The sequence below is a fragment of the Chaetodon trifascialis genome, chromosome 1, assembly GCF_039877785.1.
Source record: "Chaetodon trifascialis isolate fChaTrf1 chromosome 1, fChaTrf1.hap1, whole genome shotgun sequence".
Lineage (NCBI taxonomy): Eukaryota > Metazoa > Chordata > Actinopteri > Chaetodontiformes > Chaetodontidae > Chaetodon > Chaetodon trifascialis.
The window spans coordinates 7,802,732-7,820,781 of NC_092056.1; the positions used below are offsets into that span (position 1 = coordinate 7,802,732).

General features: G+C 42.8%; 1 protein-coding gene across 1 annotated transcript in view; it reads left to right on the forward strand.

The window, feature by feature from the left end:
* Positions 1-18,050, forward strand: part of fbn1 (fibrillin 1) — a 59,994-nt gene that overhangs the window by 27,561 nt on the left and 14,383 nt on the right. Inside the window, exons 29-49 of the mRNA XM_070958583.1 lie at positions 708-833; positions 922-1,044; positions 1,734-1,859; positions 2,461-2,586; positions 7,897-8,019; positions 8,600-8,722; positions 8,812-8,937; positions 10,583-10,705; positions 10,977-11,099; positions 11,226-11,393; positions 13,180-13,248; positions 13,341-13,466; positions 14,620-14,742; positions 14,843-15,001; positions 15,086-15,157; positions 15,248-15,373; positions 15,494-15,616; positions 16,827-16,952; positions 17,058-17,174; positions 17,269-17,394; positions 17,487-17,606. Coding sequence (XP_070814684.1) covers positions 708-833; positions 922-1,044; positions 1,734-1,859; positions 2,461-2,586; positions 7,897-8,019; positions 8,600-8,722; positions 8,812-8,937; positions 10,583-10,705; positions 10,977-11,099; positions 11,226-11,393; positions 13,180-13,248; positions 13,341-13,466; positions 14,620-14,742; positions 14,843-15,001; positions 15,086-15,157; positions 15,248-15,373; positions 15,494-15,616; positions 16,827-16,952; positions 17,058-17,174; positions 17,269-17,394; positions 17,487-17,606 — 2,574 coding nt within the window. The remainder of the gene's footprint in view (positions 1-707; positions 834-921; positions 1,045-1,733; positions 1,860-2,460; positions 2,587-7,896; positions 8,020-8,599; positions 8,723-8,811; positions 8,938-10,582; positions 10,706-10,976; positions 11,100-11,225; positions 11,394-13,179; positions 13,249-13,340; positions 13,467-14,619; positions 14,743-14,842; positions 15,002-15,085; positions 15,158-15,247; positions 15,374-15,493; positions 15,617-16,826; positions 16,953-17,057; positions 17,175-17,268; positions 17,395-17,486; positions 17,607-18,050) is intronic.

Genomic DNA, 18,050 nt, shown 5'->3' on the forward strand with positions numbered 1-18,050 from the left:
TTCTGAGACAATGGTCTCAATTATCTTGGGTGAAGCAACGCACTGAAGTGCGAAAATGATAATAAACTTTATTTATATAGCTGATTTCACACAGATGGGTGTAATACAGTGTGTTTAGTGATTTCAGATTCCTTGTTTGAAATGTCCTATTTATCATCCTGAGGCCCTGAATCCATCATGATGCTTCTCAGTTCTTAATTCAACGCTGATTAGTGGTCTCTACTGTAATCCAGTGGATTAAGGCAGTTGCTCTGTTAAATAGTTTATGCACACATGTACACTTGAGAGCTCTGAGGGTGCATTAATTATGTCATTTTTTTAGCTAATTTTAAGACACAATTGCCAAAAGTACTCTTCCACAGTATTAAACTCTATATCATTGGGTTTGACTGCTGGTCAGAAAAAAGAAGGAATTCGAACATGCCGCTTTGTGACATTGTGGACCAAACAATTAATCACTTCATCAAGAAAATAACGAACAGATTAATCGATAATGAAAATAACTGTAAGTATCAGCTCAATGGCACTTTGAAGGGCAAGTGATTGACCTTTAGAAGAACGCGTCTTTACTCCATCCTGACTTGATTTCATGTCCCAGGATTTAAACTTCCAACCGTCATGCAAACATGCTGCCGGTGCCTCCAGCTTCAAACATCTGGGTTATTGTTTTTGTGTAAGAAATTGACGACTGCTCTGTTCTTTCCCAGATATCAATGAATGTGAACTGAGTGACAGGCTGTGCAGGAACGGCCAGTGTGTCAACATGATCGGCCGCTACCAGTGTTCCTGTGACACGGGGTACAAATCCACTGAGAACAGACTGGACTGTGTCGGTGCGTATTGAACATATTACCATTTCCTTTCAAAGATCTGAAGGTTGAACGCCAGCAGTAGGTGATAGTGTGTTTTTCTGCCTGTCAGACATCGACGAGTGCACCATTGAGAATGGGGGCTGTGAGACTTTCTGCACCAACTCGGAGGGCAGCTATGAGTGCAGCTGCCACAGTGGGTACGCCCTGATGCCTGATCTGAGAAGCTGCACTGGTAAGCAGCTTTGCATCTTGACTATCTGTCTCTCATTCTGTCCTAATTAATCTAGACACTTCATCTTAATAATTAAGTAAAAGAAAAATTATAATCCTTAAATGTACCTTTGCTGCACCTTTCAATGATTTAACGATGAGAACAGGTTGTATAGATTGTAGAAATGGTACCACTGAAGCAGTTCAAAGGTTGCGTTTAGAGAGACCTCATTTAAGGGCAGTGGAAAATCAACAAACCTGGTCTGTGGAGACTCACTGCTGTGATTTGACTGTTCAAAGAAAGCATTTATCTGTCGAGAAAAGTGTGGGATGGATGATTATCTGGCAAAGTTTACTGGCATTTCCTCCTTAGAGAGTATTTTTTTTAGCATGAGAGTTGGCTTCATGTGGGTGATATTCGCTTAATTGCCAGAAACAGATATACAGGCAGAGATCAAAGTGGCACAGGCATAATTTCAGTGTCCTTTGTGCCCAAGTAGAGCTGAAATTACCTCACCAGTGCTCATCATCTCTGCCCTGAGTTGACCTTTGTGATTTATGAGCGAAGAAGTAAATGTAACACCAGATTTTTTTGTATTATCTTGTGTTTGTTGTGTATCGGAAAAAGAAATATGTCCCCGAAAGCATTCCATAATGTAATCTTGATGTGTCTCAATTGTTAAATCTGCCTTTTCTGCCTTCAATCCCCAGACATTGATGAGTGTGAGGAGAGCCCAGACATCTGTGATGGTGGCCAATGCACCAACACCCCAGGGACATACCAGTGTCTCTGCTTTGACGGTTTCATGTCATCTGAAGATATGAAGACCTGCCTCGGTAATGGATGCACATTATATATGCCCAAAACACTGCTGCTACACCCTCTGCAGCTCGGTGCTTATTAGATCCAGTTCTCAGAGATTTACTGAAACAGGGTAATGATCACCATAAAGGTTATCCAAGATATGAGTCATGAGAATAAGACTTAATGACTCAGATCTATGATTCTGTGTGAGAGGGAACAGAGAGCAATGTTGTTGTTGTTCATATAAAAGACAGTGAATATTGTGTTAGTTGGGTTGAGCGAGGAGGAATGCGTGACATTTAGACGTCTGGTTCCACTGAGTGAGAAAACAAAAACCTGACATCGGTGATGTAAGGACTTCTAAATGGGTCTGCACAAACACATACTCCATTATTGCTCTGTTTATTAAAAGTGAACACATTTTAAAGTCTTAATATAGTTCATGATGTAATTCCTCTGTGACTCACTTGCATATATCACAGCTTATCAAAACCTGTTTGGCAGTCCGAATCAACAGCAGCTAATCCAGTTTTATTCATTGTCATAAACTTTTCCTTTATGGTAGTTGTGTTTAGCAAATAAACATTCTTGCTCTTTCACTGTTTCACTGTTTTTTCCCCCCACCCTGTCTAGATGTGGATGAGTGTGAGCTGAACCCAAACATCTGTCTGAGTGGGAACTGCGAGAACACAAAGGGATCTTTCATCTGTCACTGTGAACTGGGATACTCTGTACGCAAGGGAACCACAGGCTGCACAGGTGAGCGAAACAAACGCACACATGAGCATTTTGGACCCACAACAAAACGTCCTGTCAGTGGAAGAACGTGGATGGGAGTGAAAGGATGGTGAGTCAGTAGAGGCTGCTACTGATTAAGTGGTAGAGGTGTGTGTGTGTGTGTGTGTGTGTGTGTGTGTGTGTGTGTGTGTGTGTGTGTGTGTGTGTGTGTGTGTGTGTGTGTGTGAGTGAGTGAGAGAGAGAGTGAGTGTTTTTGTTGAGCGAAAGGAGTGAAAGCAAGTCTCAGAGAGGTGAGAAATGAGAGGATGCAAGGAGAATGTCTGGCTAACCAGAAGCAGCTCTAACATTACTCACCCTCATTCAAGAGCTCCTGTCTGACTTGATGAGAAACACGCTTACAAACATACACACAACACACACACTCACATGCACCAGCAAGCAACAGCAGCAGGAGCAGTGAGATCACTATTTTCTGTCAGATATATGCATCACACTGCACCTTTGTTTATTCCTTTGTTGCTCTTTCATTAAGGCCAGTTAAACATTACGTGATGGTTGGAATAGTTCTGCCGCACGTAATCACCTGTAACGGCTCCAGAACACATAAATACAAAGTCCATCCGGCCGGTAGAGTCTTTTGCTAGGTTTGGACTCACTTCTCGTCTAGCCAGAGTTAAGTCTGATTTATATAGCCACTTAAAAGTTTGGGATTGAGAGTTTGGCCCATGATCTTATCTTGACTTGTATTGATGATCAAAATGAGTCAGACACACAGTCAGCAGCAGCACGTCTTCTTTCAGACGCAGGTCTGTCTGAAGTATGAGTCAATCTCACTAACTCACACAAACTGTTGCTCATTCTAATCCCATTAAAACGTCCATACAGTATTTTCCTTGTTTTGAGAAAGCTGGAGTTGCAGTAAAGCAGCCGGTTCTGATTCACAGGTTTGGAATTTCAGCCCCAGAATACCAAAGAATCAAGACACTAATTCCTCTCAGGCAGGCAGGATGTCTTGTTATAGACAAGTGAACAAAACCTGCTACTCTTTTTGGAACTGATCCCTTTCCAATACATTCAGATGAAAAATACGTGAGAAATTTGTTGTCGAAATGCCTTATGTGACCACATTGGTATGGGTGGACAAAATGGTCTCGCGTGTGTCAGTGTTAATAAGTGGTGTTCTTAAACCCAGATTCAATCCAGCTGTTGATGAAGCTCCCACAAGAATAATTTCCCTTTTTGTTCCACAACACTGAGAACTTAGGGGCAGGGTGTGAGTATTTGTCCACTTTAGCATTTTTGTGTCTTTGCATGTGTATTGGAAAGTTAGGACTGGGTGGAGAGGCACGGGTGGACTTTACGAGGCTGGGACTATCCGCTTTAAAGAGAGGATCGGGGCGATGGGTTAAGTGTGCAGACTTTATCATCTTTTAGCTAAATGACAAAATAGCAGTGGTAGGTCCTGACAAATTTCGGGGGGGGGGGGGCAACTGTTGCGATGATGGCTAAGATGACCCGTTCAATAAGTAAAATAATATTAAATAAAAGTCAGATAGCTAACTTTATGGTGTTACATTACAACACCAGACATGAATTGTACATACTGTACAGTATTTTTGTGTAGCTATAGTTAAATGTCTCAAATTAGGTTTCACAATAAAACACTTCCACCTTGGCTGTCAACAGATACACTGTCATCTACTAGTTTGCCCATGCATCCATACAATTTATAGGCACCATAGATGCCATAGCAATAATCAAATCAAATCAAATCAAATCAAATCAAATTATACTATCATCAAAACTGTAATTAATCAAATCTTTCCAGAACATATTCAATACAGTATTTGGCTGGCAATATGCAATGCAGCATTTGGAGAGTACAACATAACACAACTCACCATTTAATAACACACTCACTTATCACTTGTACTGAAATTTCGCCTCTCTTTCAAGCAGGCAAAGTGATCAATTACCCTCCATCCATTGTCTATACCCGACTATCCCTTTTTGGGGTTGCGGGGAGCTGGAGCCTAACCCAGCTGTCAACGGGCGAGAGGCGGGGTACATCCTGAACCGGTTGCCAGCCGATTGCAGGGCAGTGATCAGTTACCCTCTCATTGAAATCAGGCATGTTCCTGACAAGTTTTCTCTCCATGGAAAGCATGGCCAATGTTACAGTTGCTAGCCATGTTGATCTTGCAGTCTCCTGAGTCCCGACACGTGCGCGTGCTGTGCGTATCGTCCGAGCACGCATCAGTGCGTATGACGAAATCACGTTGGGGCAAGCCCTCCCGGAGCCCATAGAAATGAATTGTAGGGTCAAAAAATTTAAAAAAAAAAAATCTCAACATGTAAGTCTATGAGAGCGCCTGGGGTGATTTTCAATCTGACTGAAGTCACCCCGAGGGGGCGGGGCTTCTGGTTGGAAAGTAATATTCAGGCTGCTGATTGGACAATGATATTAAGACTTAGACCGGCAAAATAAACTCTTTTCTCTCTCTTTTGCTCGTGTGGCTTAAGGAGGGCGGTGCACTATCGCCCACTATGGGCCAGCCGCCCCTGCAAAATAGTAATTTCATTTATAGACTATGTAACTCTAAAAACAAGACATAACACAGTCTTCCTCTTTAAAATGAAAAGTTAAACTTAGACGCAATAAAACACACCCTTGGTCAATTCAATAAACTCAGGAGTTTTGCTTAGACAGTCTCACTTGGTGTAGTATGACCAGTAGCTTATCTTGGCTAATGTTAGGTAATGCTAATAAACTTTAGATAGATTCAAATATAGATAGTTTGCTACTGTAATGACTCTTATCTACTTGTGTTACTGTTACACTACATTTTAATATTCACCTTTATCCTGGATGAACTGGTTATGCTATCATTAGTAGCTATGGTGGCTAATGTTAGCTAATGTTAGCAAAGTAGATATTGTGCAACTGACGTTGCTGAGTCATTTTGCTACTGCTACTGTTACACTACATTCTAAAATTAATATCTTACGTTATTGACACGAAGTCTATGGCCACAAAGTCTCAGTTTCACTGGTTCTGCTTGGTCTGGCATGACCTGTAATGTTATCTTATGTCAGCTAATGTTAGCGAATGTTAGCAAACTTCAGATTGACATTGTTCTGTAACTGACATTCCTGAGTCAGTTTACGACTCTCTTCTTGTGGCATTGTTACACTACATTTTAATGTTTACCATTATCTTATTGACACCTGTGTCCACATAGTCTCAGTTTAACAGATTTAGCTTGGTCTAGTATGAAATGTTGCTATGGTGGCTAAAGATACGGTCAGCTAATGTTAGCAAATTTAGCATTACTCAGCACCTTGGTAGATACATGACTCACTGTACTTGTGCTACTATATACTACATTTGAATATCTAGACTACTATCAATGACACGTGGCCACAAAATCCCACTTAAACCCATTCTACTGGGTCTGGTAAACCAGTAGCTAATGGTGGCTAATATTAGTTAATGTTGGCGAACTTTAGATAGATATTGTTGCGTAACTGACATTACTGAGTCACTTACTTCAAATGCAGAGAATTGAGAATATTAAATATGCTCATTATGTCTTGGATCAGGTTGTTAGGAGGGAAGCCACGCTGGCAGACATTTAGAGATATAGTGAGACAGGCAGGCAGACATAAGCAGACAGGCAATCAGGCAGGCACTCAAACTGGGAGACAGCTACACTGCCAGGTAGGCAGATGTGTAATCCTCTGTTATCCCTTTTTATCCTTTTTTTGCCCTTCATCTGTCAAACATTAGCTATAGTTAAATCAAGCCTCCTCTTTGACACCAGCTGTGACCGCTGACACGCTTCTCGCATGCAACACCCCCTGTTTGCATTTTACATTTCCACACGGGTGTGTTGATGAGTGTGTCTGCGTGTGTGTGTTTGTTGTGCTCACTCTGTCATCAAAGGCTTGGGGGAAATGATCTCTAATTTTGTCTGTAATCCCAGGAGATTCGTTTGCTCGCAGCCCTCATATTAACCCCGTCATCAAATGTAGCATAAATATACCATACCCTCTCCTCAGGAAGACTGTAAACCAGCAGCACTAATCTCTAATTGACGTTGTTTTGAATTACTACCCTCACAAACAGACACACAAAGAGGAGTGTGTCTCATTGGCTGATAAGTCCTAACATCTTGATTGAGTTCATAGCATGGCTTCCCTTGATGTATAGGGACACACATGCGCACACACTTGTGCAGTCCATCTATCAAAGCTGAAACACTCAGTTCTCAGACTCGAGGCGAGCTGTCGTGTCGGTTGGTGTATCACGGGGTTGCCTTGACTCAAGTTAACAATCATCATTGTTGTAGCCCCTTAAAGGCTTTTTCCATTGTACCATGTAGTTGATCATGTCAGAACTGCTGGAGGAACAAGAGCTGCAGAGCCACAGCCACATTCAAAGTATCTTATCACCACCAGCTGCTTCATGGAGATCCTCATTGGTTACACCCTACAGCATGTAAACAGCTTTATGGGCCGGGTAGATTTTAATAATAGCCAATTTAATTGTTCCCATTAATTGTTGTTCTTTGTTTATTAGAATCTAGGGCCACATACAATAGGTTAGCAAATATAGAGAGGTATTTTCATAACCACATTACTGTATCTTCTAAGTACTTCAATATTTCATCCACTGGCAGAGTTCAAATATAATTATAATGGTTTTGCCGTGAAGGAATGTTTATTTGTAGAGTTGGCACATTACCACATCACATTTTGATAGAAATTATATTTGGGAAAGATTAAATTTCCAAACCTGACATCTGGGGTGGCGAGAAGACCAAACATGAGCCTTAAAAGAGAGCTGTTACAAAAGCCTCATGTGAGAGGTGCAGCGTCTGTGGGTCTGTGGGTGAAGAGGGAAATCTTTGCCTAGAATAACCTCAGAAATACTAGTATAGACAGAGCAGACAGAACAAGGCCTTAGCTTTAGGATATCGTTCTCCCTCTTAGTCTCTTTTGTAGCTCTCTGGGCAGACTAGCACAATGAAAATCCAGAGACTGGGTCTGCTCATTAAACCTCTGCAGGAAGGCTATTAGTATCAGAGATCATGAGAATGTCTCTGTGCCTTCTGCTCTGAAATACAGCTCTCCATGGATGAAGACAGTGACCCAGAAAGACTTAATTCTGTTGTCTCCTGCTGTCTTTATACAATTCAAACCAAGCATCAACTCACTCCACAATGCCAAGAACCCCACTGGAATGAGAATGCAGACCCAAATCATTAGACCATCAGAGCAGTGTCTATTCTTTACATGGCTTCTCATTTGTTTCCCCGCTTTTTTCAGATATCAATGAGTGTGAGATTGGAGCACATAACTGTGACAGACATGCTACCTGCACCAACACAGCTGGCAGCTTCAAATGCAACTGTGCTCCAGGGTGGGTTGGCAATGGCCTCAAATGCACAGGTAAGTGTGATGTTAATGTTAATATGACCATTGAAATAGTATATATGAATCTATAGCATATATATAGCATAGCAAAAAACTAACTTTTGTTTGGGCTGGTCTAAAAATACCAAAACTAACAATGAGGTGATCCTATGAACCATAGCCATAGTCTCTTATACAGCAGTTTGCAGTATTCCTTTGTGCCATAGACCTTCATTTTTGTCCACAAGCTGCAAGTGATAAAACACTGAAATGATGCATGCTGTTGCACTTGTTCCTACATTACAATGTATGCAGTCACTGGAGTCTAACATCCAGTATCCTGGTGCTGAAAATATCCCCCAACGGATGCACTGTTCACCCCTTTCTGAGTCACATATGTGAAAAAGTTTATTTTTTTAACATTTGTGTAATTTGCAGTGAGTGAGCTTGTGGTTGAGTGCCACAGACATGGTAGAGAGGTCACAAAGAGAGAGCTGCACTAATGCGTTGTGAGAAAAACATGTAAAATCACCAGGCTTGTCCTTTTTTCAACATTTCGATAAAAGGAGGTTCCACCTGCATACCTGTAATTGCTTTTGGACTTTTTGTGTTTCAGACCTGGACGAGTGCTCAAATGGGACACACATGTGCAGCAACAACGCCGACTGTCACAACACCATGGGCTCATACCGCTGCACGTGCAAGGATGGATTCTCTGGAGATGGGTTCTACTGCTCAGGTCTTATCCTTTACCACATCTTTGCTTTTTAAAAGATACTTGAATGCATTGTGTGTTTACGGACTGTGTGTGTGTGGTCACCACTACAGACAGCGATGAGTGTGCAGAGAATGGCAACCTGTGTGAGAGCGGCCACTGTCTGAACCTGCCGGGAGGCTTTCGCTGTGAATGTGACATGGGCTTCATCCCCACTCCTGACGGCAAGGCCTGCGAGGGTAAGGCAGTACAACACTGCTACTACTGACTGTCCTGGTTCCAGACCTCTGAATAGGTGCCCACGTCCTAAATTATGCTGAGTGATTCAAAAAGGTCTGATGTTACTCTGGTGAATTGGTTTTTGTTTTCCTGTTTGGAGAAACAACCAATCCAAACAGATTCACATGGAACTCGTGAGATAGTATTTTAGAAATGGGAAAAACGTAATATGCTTAGCATCTAAGTGGTTTCAGTTGTGAGATCATTGCTAAGGGACTCACAGCAACAATGGGTCTTGTTCCTCCTTCAAATTTGGTTGATGATTTGGTGTTTTTTTGCGTTTCAAAACATCACATTTTGTGGTGATGTAGCTATCAGTTGGTCAGTCAAACATGTTTTGCTTTTATTTTTGTGAGAACATTAACTTAACAGGCAAAGGCAGATAACAACCTTCCTATCTTAACATTTGCCAGTTAGCTAACATTATGTTAGCTAGTGTGTTAAATTGATTTCCACTTCTGTTTCAACCATAGACTGTGTGTAAATATTTTTATTTAGCTTTGACTTAGCTTTTTCATTTTAGCGTGTGTTTGTTGGCCAGGAAAACAAAAACAGGTGTCTGCTCCATGAAGTCCAGGTCTTGAGTCGATCAGCTGTTTTTCCTGTTTTTAAACCTATTTTCACTCATGTCACACAGTGTATAACTGAGAAAGTTACATGAATAAATAGCAGACCTCAGGTGGGAGAAGCACTAACGTTAGATAACAATTTAGTTAACGTTAACTTGCACGTTAGCCAAATAACTTAACCGCCCTGTAAATGTTGTCTTGAGTTGATTAAACATAACATTCTTGGTCAGTGTCAGAGTGATAAAAGTCTTTGACCTTTCCTGATGCAGAAAAACAATGGACTGGGTGGATGGAACTCTTTGTTTTGCGCCACAGAAATCCACACCCAAATATTATTGCTTGCTGAAAGTACAAATAGTCATTGCATAAACATTTATTGTCAATAAAACAAAAGCTTACAAAACTTATCGAGGTATCTTGTAGACAGTAAATTCTTTTTACAGTTATTTTAAAAGGGATGTAGATTTTCCACCAGTAGATTGAAATATTGAGGTGATGTAAGACTGCATGTAGACTTGTAACTGAGGAGGGATCTTGTGTGAAATCCTGCGCTGAGCTACTGTAGAGTCGACATTTGAACACATTTTGACGTGGTAGTGGTGTGACTCATGCTTCCAGTGATAAGGCATTGCTGGATTCAACTGAATGAACAAACTGACCTCATTTTGCTGATGTGTCAAACATCCTGAAATAACCTGTCCAGTCCTCCTTGTCTCAACTCAGGCAGGACTGGACAGTAATGACTTGCGCAGAGTCTAATGATGTGGAAGAGCACAATTTCATAACCTTGGCTGCTGCTCTCATAGTGTATGTGTGTGTCTGTCTGGAGATGTCTGGGCATTTTTTTGCCCCAGAACTGTCATTCTTTAGCAGAGGTGAGCGGCCTTCACTTCCTATTGCTGGCTGCCAATTTTCCACCATGATCCCATGATCCACTAATCCCTCACAGCTGGGCCTCTCTCTCTCTGTCTCTCTCTCTCTCTCTCTCTCTCTCTCTCTCTCTTTCTCTCTGTCTCTCTCTCTCTCTCTCCTACAGACATCGATGAGTGTACCTTTGCAGACATCTGTGTCAATGGACGCTGCCAGAATATTCCAGGACTCTTTAGATGTGAATGTAACATTGGTTATGAACTGGACAGGAGTGGAGGCAACTGCACAGGTAATACTAGTCAACACAGCAGTCCAGCTGCCTGGCTCAGTGATGCTCTGTTTATGCCCCAGTGAGCTAAGGAAATGTGAAAGGGTGTAAAAAGAATGGGGCAGCAGCAGTGAGGAGATGAACAGCTCTCATCTCCTCTGAGATACAGACGAAAAGTCACCGTTCGTCTCCTAGCTGTTGTGGAAAATAGTGATTTATTGGCTAAATATATATATATATTTGTGGAGATGAAGAGATTTTTGTAAACTGTTGCTTTGACTTTGTTTCTCAGATGTCAATGAATGTGCAGACCCAACCATCTGCATTAATGGGATGTGTGTCAACATCCCTGGAAGCTACCACTGTAACTGCCCAGCAGACTTTGAACTCAACCCCACTCGGGTGGGCTGCGTAGGTGAGACTCGACAGGTTCTCATACACAGTGTTGGTGCTTGATCTTAGCTTATCATAGAACTAATTTGAAGCAAAAGCAAGACACATCTGTCCGCCTGAACACCTGCGTGCATCTGTGTGTGTACAGACACTCGCTCTGGAAGCTGCTACCTGGACGTTCGTTCCCGAGGAGATGCATCAGAGAGCTTGGACTGCTCCAATGAGATCGGAGTTGGTGTTTCAAAGGCATCCTGCTGCTGCTCCCTGGGCCAGGGCTGGGGAAATCCATGTGAAGCATGCCCATCTGTCAACTCAAGTGAGTCAACCCATTGCTATGGACAGTCTGTGTCATTATGCATGTTTATTTTTATGTTTCAGGTCATTAGCTTGGTTTATGACCTCTAGCCAGAGATGCACAGCCAGATAGAGGGCTTGAGCTGATATGACACACCTCCTCACAGCCTCAATGAAGATCTATGACTGTGTCAAACTCATTCCACAAAGGGCCGAGTGGCTGAAGGTTTTCTTTCCAAGCAAGCAGCAGCACACCAGACTTGACTCATTTCATTAGCTGATCTCACTCTTCAGACAGCTGATTGGTCAGATTGCATCCTCTTGATTGGTTGGAGGAAAAACCTGCAGCCACACGGCCCTTTGTGGAATGAGTTTGACACGCCTGTTCTAAATGTACGGCCCATCTAAGTCAACACACAGTAAATTTAGTGCTTGTTTACTGGGTATTGCTATTTTAGTTAGTTTTGTTTATTATCCTTTTGGAAATTCCCTTTGTGCCTGTGGCAACTGACAGACAAATACAACCGCAACAAAAAGACACTACAATTTAAAACAGACATTGAACAACAAAGTGCTCCACAACAACATCATCAGCCATCATGAATTAAATGCAAGAAACACACACCTTAGATTTGTTTATCCCGTCAATACCTTTCATCATTACACCGAATGTCATAATATATGTAGAGTTTGTTCGTCACCTTTATTTAGAAGCAAGCCGCCATTTTCAAGCCTTTCAGTTGTCATCTGCGACATGACGAGAGATGCAGCAACATTTATGAAATCACTCCAGCCAATCCAACTCACCCGCACAACTCCTGATACGTGAGCCTTTAACTGAAAGTTGCTAAACGATAATGCAACCAAAAGAACCAATATCTTATGATTCATACTTAATGAAATTGCTGCTACCTTGTCATTTATTTTCTTGCCTTGAGTCCAAAGTTTTTTGGTTTATGCAGCTGAGTTGTTTTAAAGTTTCAGTCTCTTACTCCAACACTGTCACTGAATAAGTAAAGATGTGAGCAGTAGAGTTAAACACTTTTGACTGTCTTAAAAGTTGAGTGTACGGGGAACTTCTGTTCGAAAAGTGGCTGAAAAGGAAGCTTTGAGTGTCACTATCTGGGAAAGTAATAGAAGGGACGCTGGCTTTGATCAGCAACCCTGTCAAGTCCTTCTGTTGGTTGTTTTGTACCATGGTGCAGAATAGATCAGTTGATTAGCCATTTGGCACCTGCTGCCCTCATGTCCCTTGAAGTTGTTTAAGGTTTTCTGCACCATGAAATTCAGGTCAGATAAGGTGTGTGTTAGCTTGCTTCTCTGCAAACATTCAGGCTACATGCTGCCTGCTCTTGTCATGCAATGAGTGTGTGTTTGCTGTAATTGTTGTTGCTGGTAAAGATGAGACAGCTTTGTGCAACTTGCTTGAAATTGCCAACAGATGGTTCAAAACATTACAGGGAATGACTCACCCTTTTCAGCTCAAGGAAATGCTTGCTCCTATGACAAGAACAAAACCTTTTTCTTTTCGCTTTGTAATTCCGAGGAGCTGCAGTCATGTCCGGTCCACTGGGCTCTGTGGATAACTCTGAGATCTGAGATGGCTGATCAAAAAAAGCACAACAAAGAGAGTGAAAGGAAACATATTTTTCAGGCACTTGACCAGCTGAGCATGTGACTTAACTCAGCGTCTCACCATCAGCCAACCATTACTGTCAAATCCTGCAATAAAACAACCTTGATTGTGGTTTATGTGTTGTGTTATTGGCGCTGGTTTATGTGATTTGGTGCTGTGTTCTGCGTTACAGCTGAGTACAAGACGCTGTGCCCTGGAGGAGAGGGCTTCAGACCAAACCCCATCACCGTCATCTTGGAAGGTCAGACACAGCAACATGCTGTCAGTCATGCGCACAGCTAGCACGCACCCACCCAACAGTGTCACTGAGTGTTTCCTGTCTCTCTCTGGCAGACATCAACGAGTGCCAGGAGCTGCCAGGCTTGTGCCAGGGAGGACAGTGCATCAACACCTTCGGCAGCTTCCAGTGTGAATGTCCAAGAGGCTTCGCCCTCAACACAGAAACCAGAGTCTGTGAAGGTATTAGACACACACAGACACGTGAACACACAGGTGACCCTTTCCTCTCTACTGTAGCTCTTGCCCTGGGACGTTTCAGTGGGAAGGAAATTGAGTCCAGCCGTCGAGGCCTTCGTTCAGCGGGGACACATGGAGGAAGAGCGGAAAAAGCACTGAGTGCAAAAAGACAAAGATTATTGGACCTTTTTGTCCCGTAGACAACACTGCAGCTCATTGTAGCTCAATATGTCTTTGCTCTAGTTCCCGTCTGTTGCTAACCCAGCAAAGCTCAGTCAGGATGATGAGACAGCTGAGCGCCTAACTGTGTCCAGAGGAGCGAGGCTCTGATGTGGTCAGCCCTCTCCTCGGGGAAGTACACCGAGTCCCCTGTAGACAGGCCAGAGATGACGGAGGGAGGGAGAGACACAGGAATGAAAGATAGGGGGAAAAAAGGAGATACATGAGAAGGGTGTTTAGAAAAGAGAAACGGGAACAGAGTGGAGAGGAGAGGAGAGGAGAGGAGAGGAGAGGAGAGGAGAGGAGAGGAGAGGAGAGGAGAGAGCTCAGGGTTAGACAATGACATGTGGCTGGCGGCATTTTAATTAGCGTGTGTTTGTTGGCGAGGAGAACAAAAGCGGGTGTCTGTTCTATGAAGTCCAGGACTGCACATTCACTGTGTCTCTAGTTAATCAGCAGTTCAGCTGTTAGCTGGACCGGAAGGAACAAGCACTGTATTTGGCACTGATGTTGGTACAGGAGAGAAAGAGTTCTACTATAGAAAGTATAGAAATAAGAAGAACAATTAATATAAAAGGTATTGAAAGCAAATCCGCCCCAAGTCCTTCTTTTGTTGTGGCAGTGATTTTTGATCCTGGGATGAACAGTATGTTCACATAAGAGGACACTGTGGGTTATTGTACACTTAGCCAGAGACACGGTGTGTGGAAATATGCCCAGAGGAAGAAGAATGCATGTTTCTATTGGTGAAGTGAAGGGCTAAAGAGGTTTTTCTTTCAGATAGGAAATCTGCGTCATAATATATTCCTACTGCACTAATTCTGCTTTCATTTAGATCACTGGTAATATTTTAAGATGTATATTTTAAATAATAAAAGGATGTAAATCAGACACTGTATTCATCAAAACAATGGACTCATTTCTGTCTGTCCTGCAGATATCAACGAGTGTGAACGACCAGGCATCTGTGGCCCAGGCCAGTGCTACAACACCATTGGGAACTACACCTGCATCTGCCCTGTGGACTACATGCAGGTCAATGGAGGGAACAACTGCATGGGTAGGTGTGCATGCTGCACTCTTACGCCTGTACCAGTCAGCGAAATGCCAGTAACTGTCATGCAGTGACATTTTTGTCTTTTTCTTGTAAACGCACACAGACATGAGGAAGAGCTACTGCTACAGGAACTTTTACTCAGACAACGGGACGTGCGATGGAGAGCTGACCTTCAACATGACCAAGAAGATGTGCTGCTGCTCCTACAACATCGGCCGTGCATGGAATAAGCCCTGTGAACAGTGTCCTGTGCCCAGCACCGGTGAGGTCTCGCCACACGCATATGTGTAGAGGGAATAAGGAGTTGAAATGAGCTTTTATAAACTCATGTTTTGCATCCACTCAGATGAGTTTGCGGTCTTGTGTGGCAGCGAGAGACCAGGATACTACATCGACATCACCACTGGACGGGTCATCGGTAGGATTTTCCCATTCAAAGGCTTATGTGATGAAAGGCAAAGTTTATTTTGCTCTTATCTTGTCCCCTTGTCTCTTCCTCATCTGTTAGATATTGATGAGTGCAGGGAAATCCCAGGAGTGTGTGAGAACGGAGTGTGCATCAACATGATTGGCAGCTTCAGGTGCGAGTGCCCCATCGGCTTCATCTACAACGACAAGCTGTTGATTTGCGAAGGTAAGGCCCACAGTCCATTGAAGTGCCACTGAAAGTTAAAGCTGCTGTGAGCTCTGAGGATTGATCAGGTCACTTTTATTTATTCTGACTGTCTTTGAATGCTTCCTTTCCTCTTGTTAGATATTGACGAGTGTCAGAATGGACCGGTGTGCCAGCAGAACGCAGCCTGTCTGAACATGCCCGGAAGCTACCGCTGCGAGTGTAAACCCGGATATCGTTTCACCCCCACTGGACAGTGTCTAGGTAAGGCTGTGGTGGTAATCGGCCTTTACAGAGTCAGATTATACATGACATTATAAATGGCACAAGTGTCACTGTTCACTTAACTAACAGGGGTTGAAGCAGGATGAGAGAAATGATTAGAGGAAGCAGCCAAAAAACTGCTGTCTTTCTTGAGGATGAGGCTCACTTCTCTTGTGACCTGATGCTGTTTTGCCTCTTCAAGCTGTTGTATCAAACCACACAGTTATATGCCAGATACAAAGAGGTTGCTTGTTATTAAGGAAGAGCCTTTGCTTCCAGCTTTTCATGTGACTCTGAACAACAAAACAACAGACGGCAGTGAGAGAAAACTGAAACTGGCTGGAGACAATGATGACTTTACATGTTAGAGTTAAGCACTGTTTAATAATGCATTATAACAATAATACGGTGGTTTACAGTAATTGGAAAAAAATAAACATTGGTGCAAGGCAGAATGTGCAATGCAGAATTAAAAAATGTTATGACCTATTTAAACAATAATAATGTTATTGTGTCATCATCCGGCAGAGTTAATGGGCAGTGTCCTATGCTATGAAGCAATAAATACACGCTCATGTCAGCGATTGTTTATGGCGAGCGACAAATATCCTAATAGTCATTAAAGTCATAATAAACTCAATGAAATTAAAATGTTTTGATTATGTGAGTTATTTATTGTGGATAATAACGTCAGTTACCATTGGATTCTAAATCTGACTGTCAGATTTTGCGCAGTGTGATGTGAGGTGTTGTTTAGCCCACAGCTTAATCTCGCATAGTCAGATCGTATGGTGCACAACAACTTGACGAGCTACCTGTTTGACTAATTAATGTTAACAGATAGATTTAGAAATTTACTGTAGAAAGTTTGGCAAAATTGTAAAATATTTTTCATTGATTCTTGAATGATATATTTGATATGTCATATACTTGTAGGTATATATATACTGAATATATACTGGTATATTCTTCATGTCTTATGTCCACTGTATGTATCTATGTATACCAGAAGAAATAAAAAAATGTGCCAAATTAAGCCATCACAGAACACCTCAGACCCTCTAATTACCACATCACGTAAAAGTGCTGTTTTGTTTGGTTACAACTGTAATTTAGTCAGGAAGTCATTTGACTGAACTGCTGCTGAATCAGTGGGACTGTATATTTCAGAGCTTTGCCTGACTTGACTCTGTTTTCTTGCCTTTTTTAGACCGTAATGAATGCATTGAGAGCCCTGGTGTATGCAGTCCTGGTCAGTGCATTGACATGGTGGGGAGCTACCGCTGCATCTGCCCCAATGGCTTCAAACCGACGCGGGATCAGACAATGTGTGTTGGTAAGCTGCGCTGGTGTCAGTTCTCACTTGTTTTTGACGTGTGGCCTCAGCAGTGTAACTCCGTACTGTCTGAGGTAAAACTCTGATGATCCTCTCTGGTTTCAGACGTGGACGAGTGTGAGAGACAACCCTGTGGCAACGGGACCTGTAAGAACACTGTGGGCTCCTACAACTGTCTGTGCTACCCCGGCTTTCAGAACTCGCACAACAGCGACTGCATAGGTGTGTACGTCTGTGGATGTGAGTCAGTGCGAGAGAAAAAGCAACAGAGCTATAGCGTTTATGTGATAGACTGTGCTGTTTGTGCATTGATCAGATATCGACGAGTGTTCGACGCAGAGGGGCTTGTGTCGAAACGGGCAGTGTGTGAACACCGTGGGCACCTTCCTCTGTGTGTGCCACGACGGCTATGAGCTCACTTTAGACGGCAGACTGTGTGCAGGTAAGGAACTGCCATTTTTCATTTTTTATGATTACCTGAATGTAATACATGTGTTTCACAGTATGTCCCTTGTGTATTCCTTTTTTTCTCAGACATTAATGAATGCGCCGTCAGTCCAGGCACATGTGGAGCAGGAACATGTCTGAATCTGGACGGCTCTTATAGGTGCATCTGCCCACCTGGCTACTATCTCCATGAGGAAACCTGTGAAGGTACAGCAGCCTGAAGCCAGTCCTTTCTGCATCATGGTCAATAAGCACAAGTAAAAACTGGAATTTCTGAAGTAATGAAATATCTGCATGCAGGTATGAATCTCACCTCAGGCGGCGCGGAGAACACCTACGTACACATTCACGCACAGGCATATATATGCATGCACAAATCACAGCTTAGACCAGCTCTGCTGAGGTGTACAAGAAGAGAATAAACTATTTCTTGGCCTCCTCCTTCTCTTCAGTTGCCTTGCTGCTACAAATCGCCCCTCTTCTCCCTTTCACACGTGGGAGTGGGCCCTAGCCAGAACACTTGGATTGTTTATACAGTGGGGCTGATGAAGAGATATTCGGCAGACTTCAACACATTCCTGCTTTGTGCTCTGTTCCTGGAAGCAGGGAGGAATGGCGCTGAATTCTCAGCATCAGTAACAGCAGCAGCTG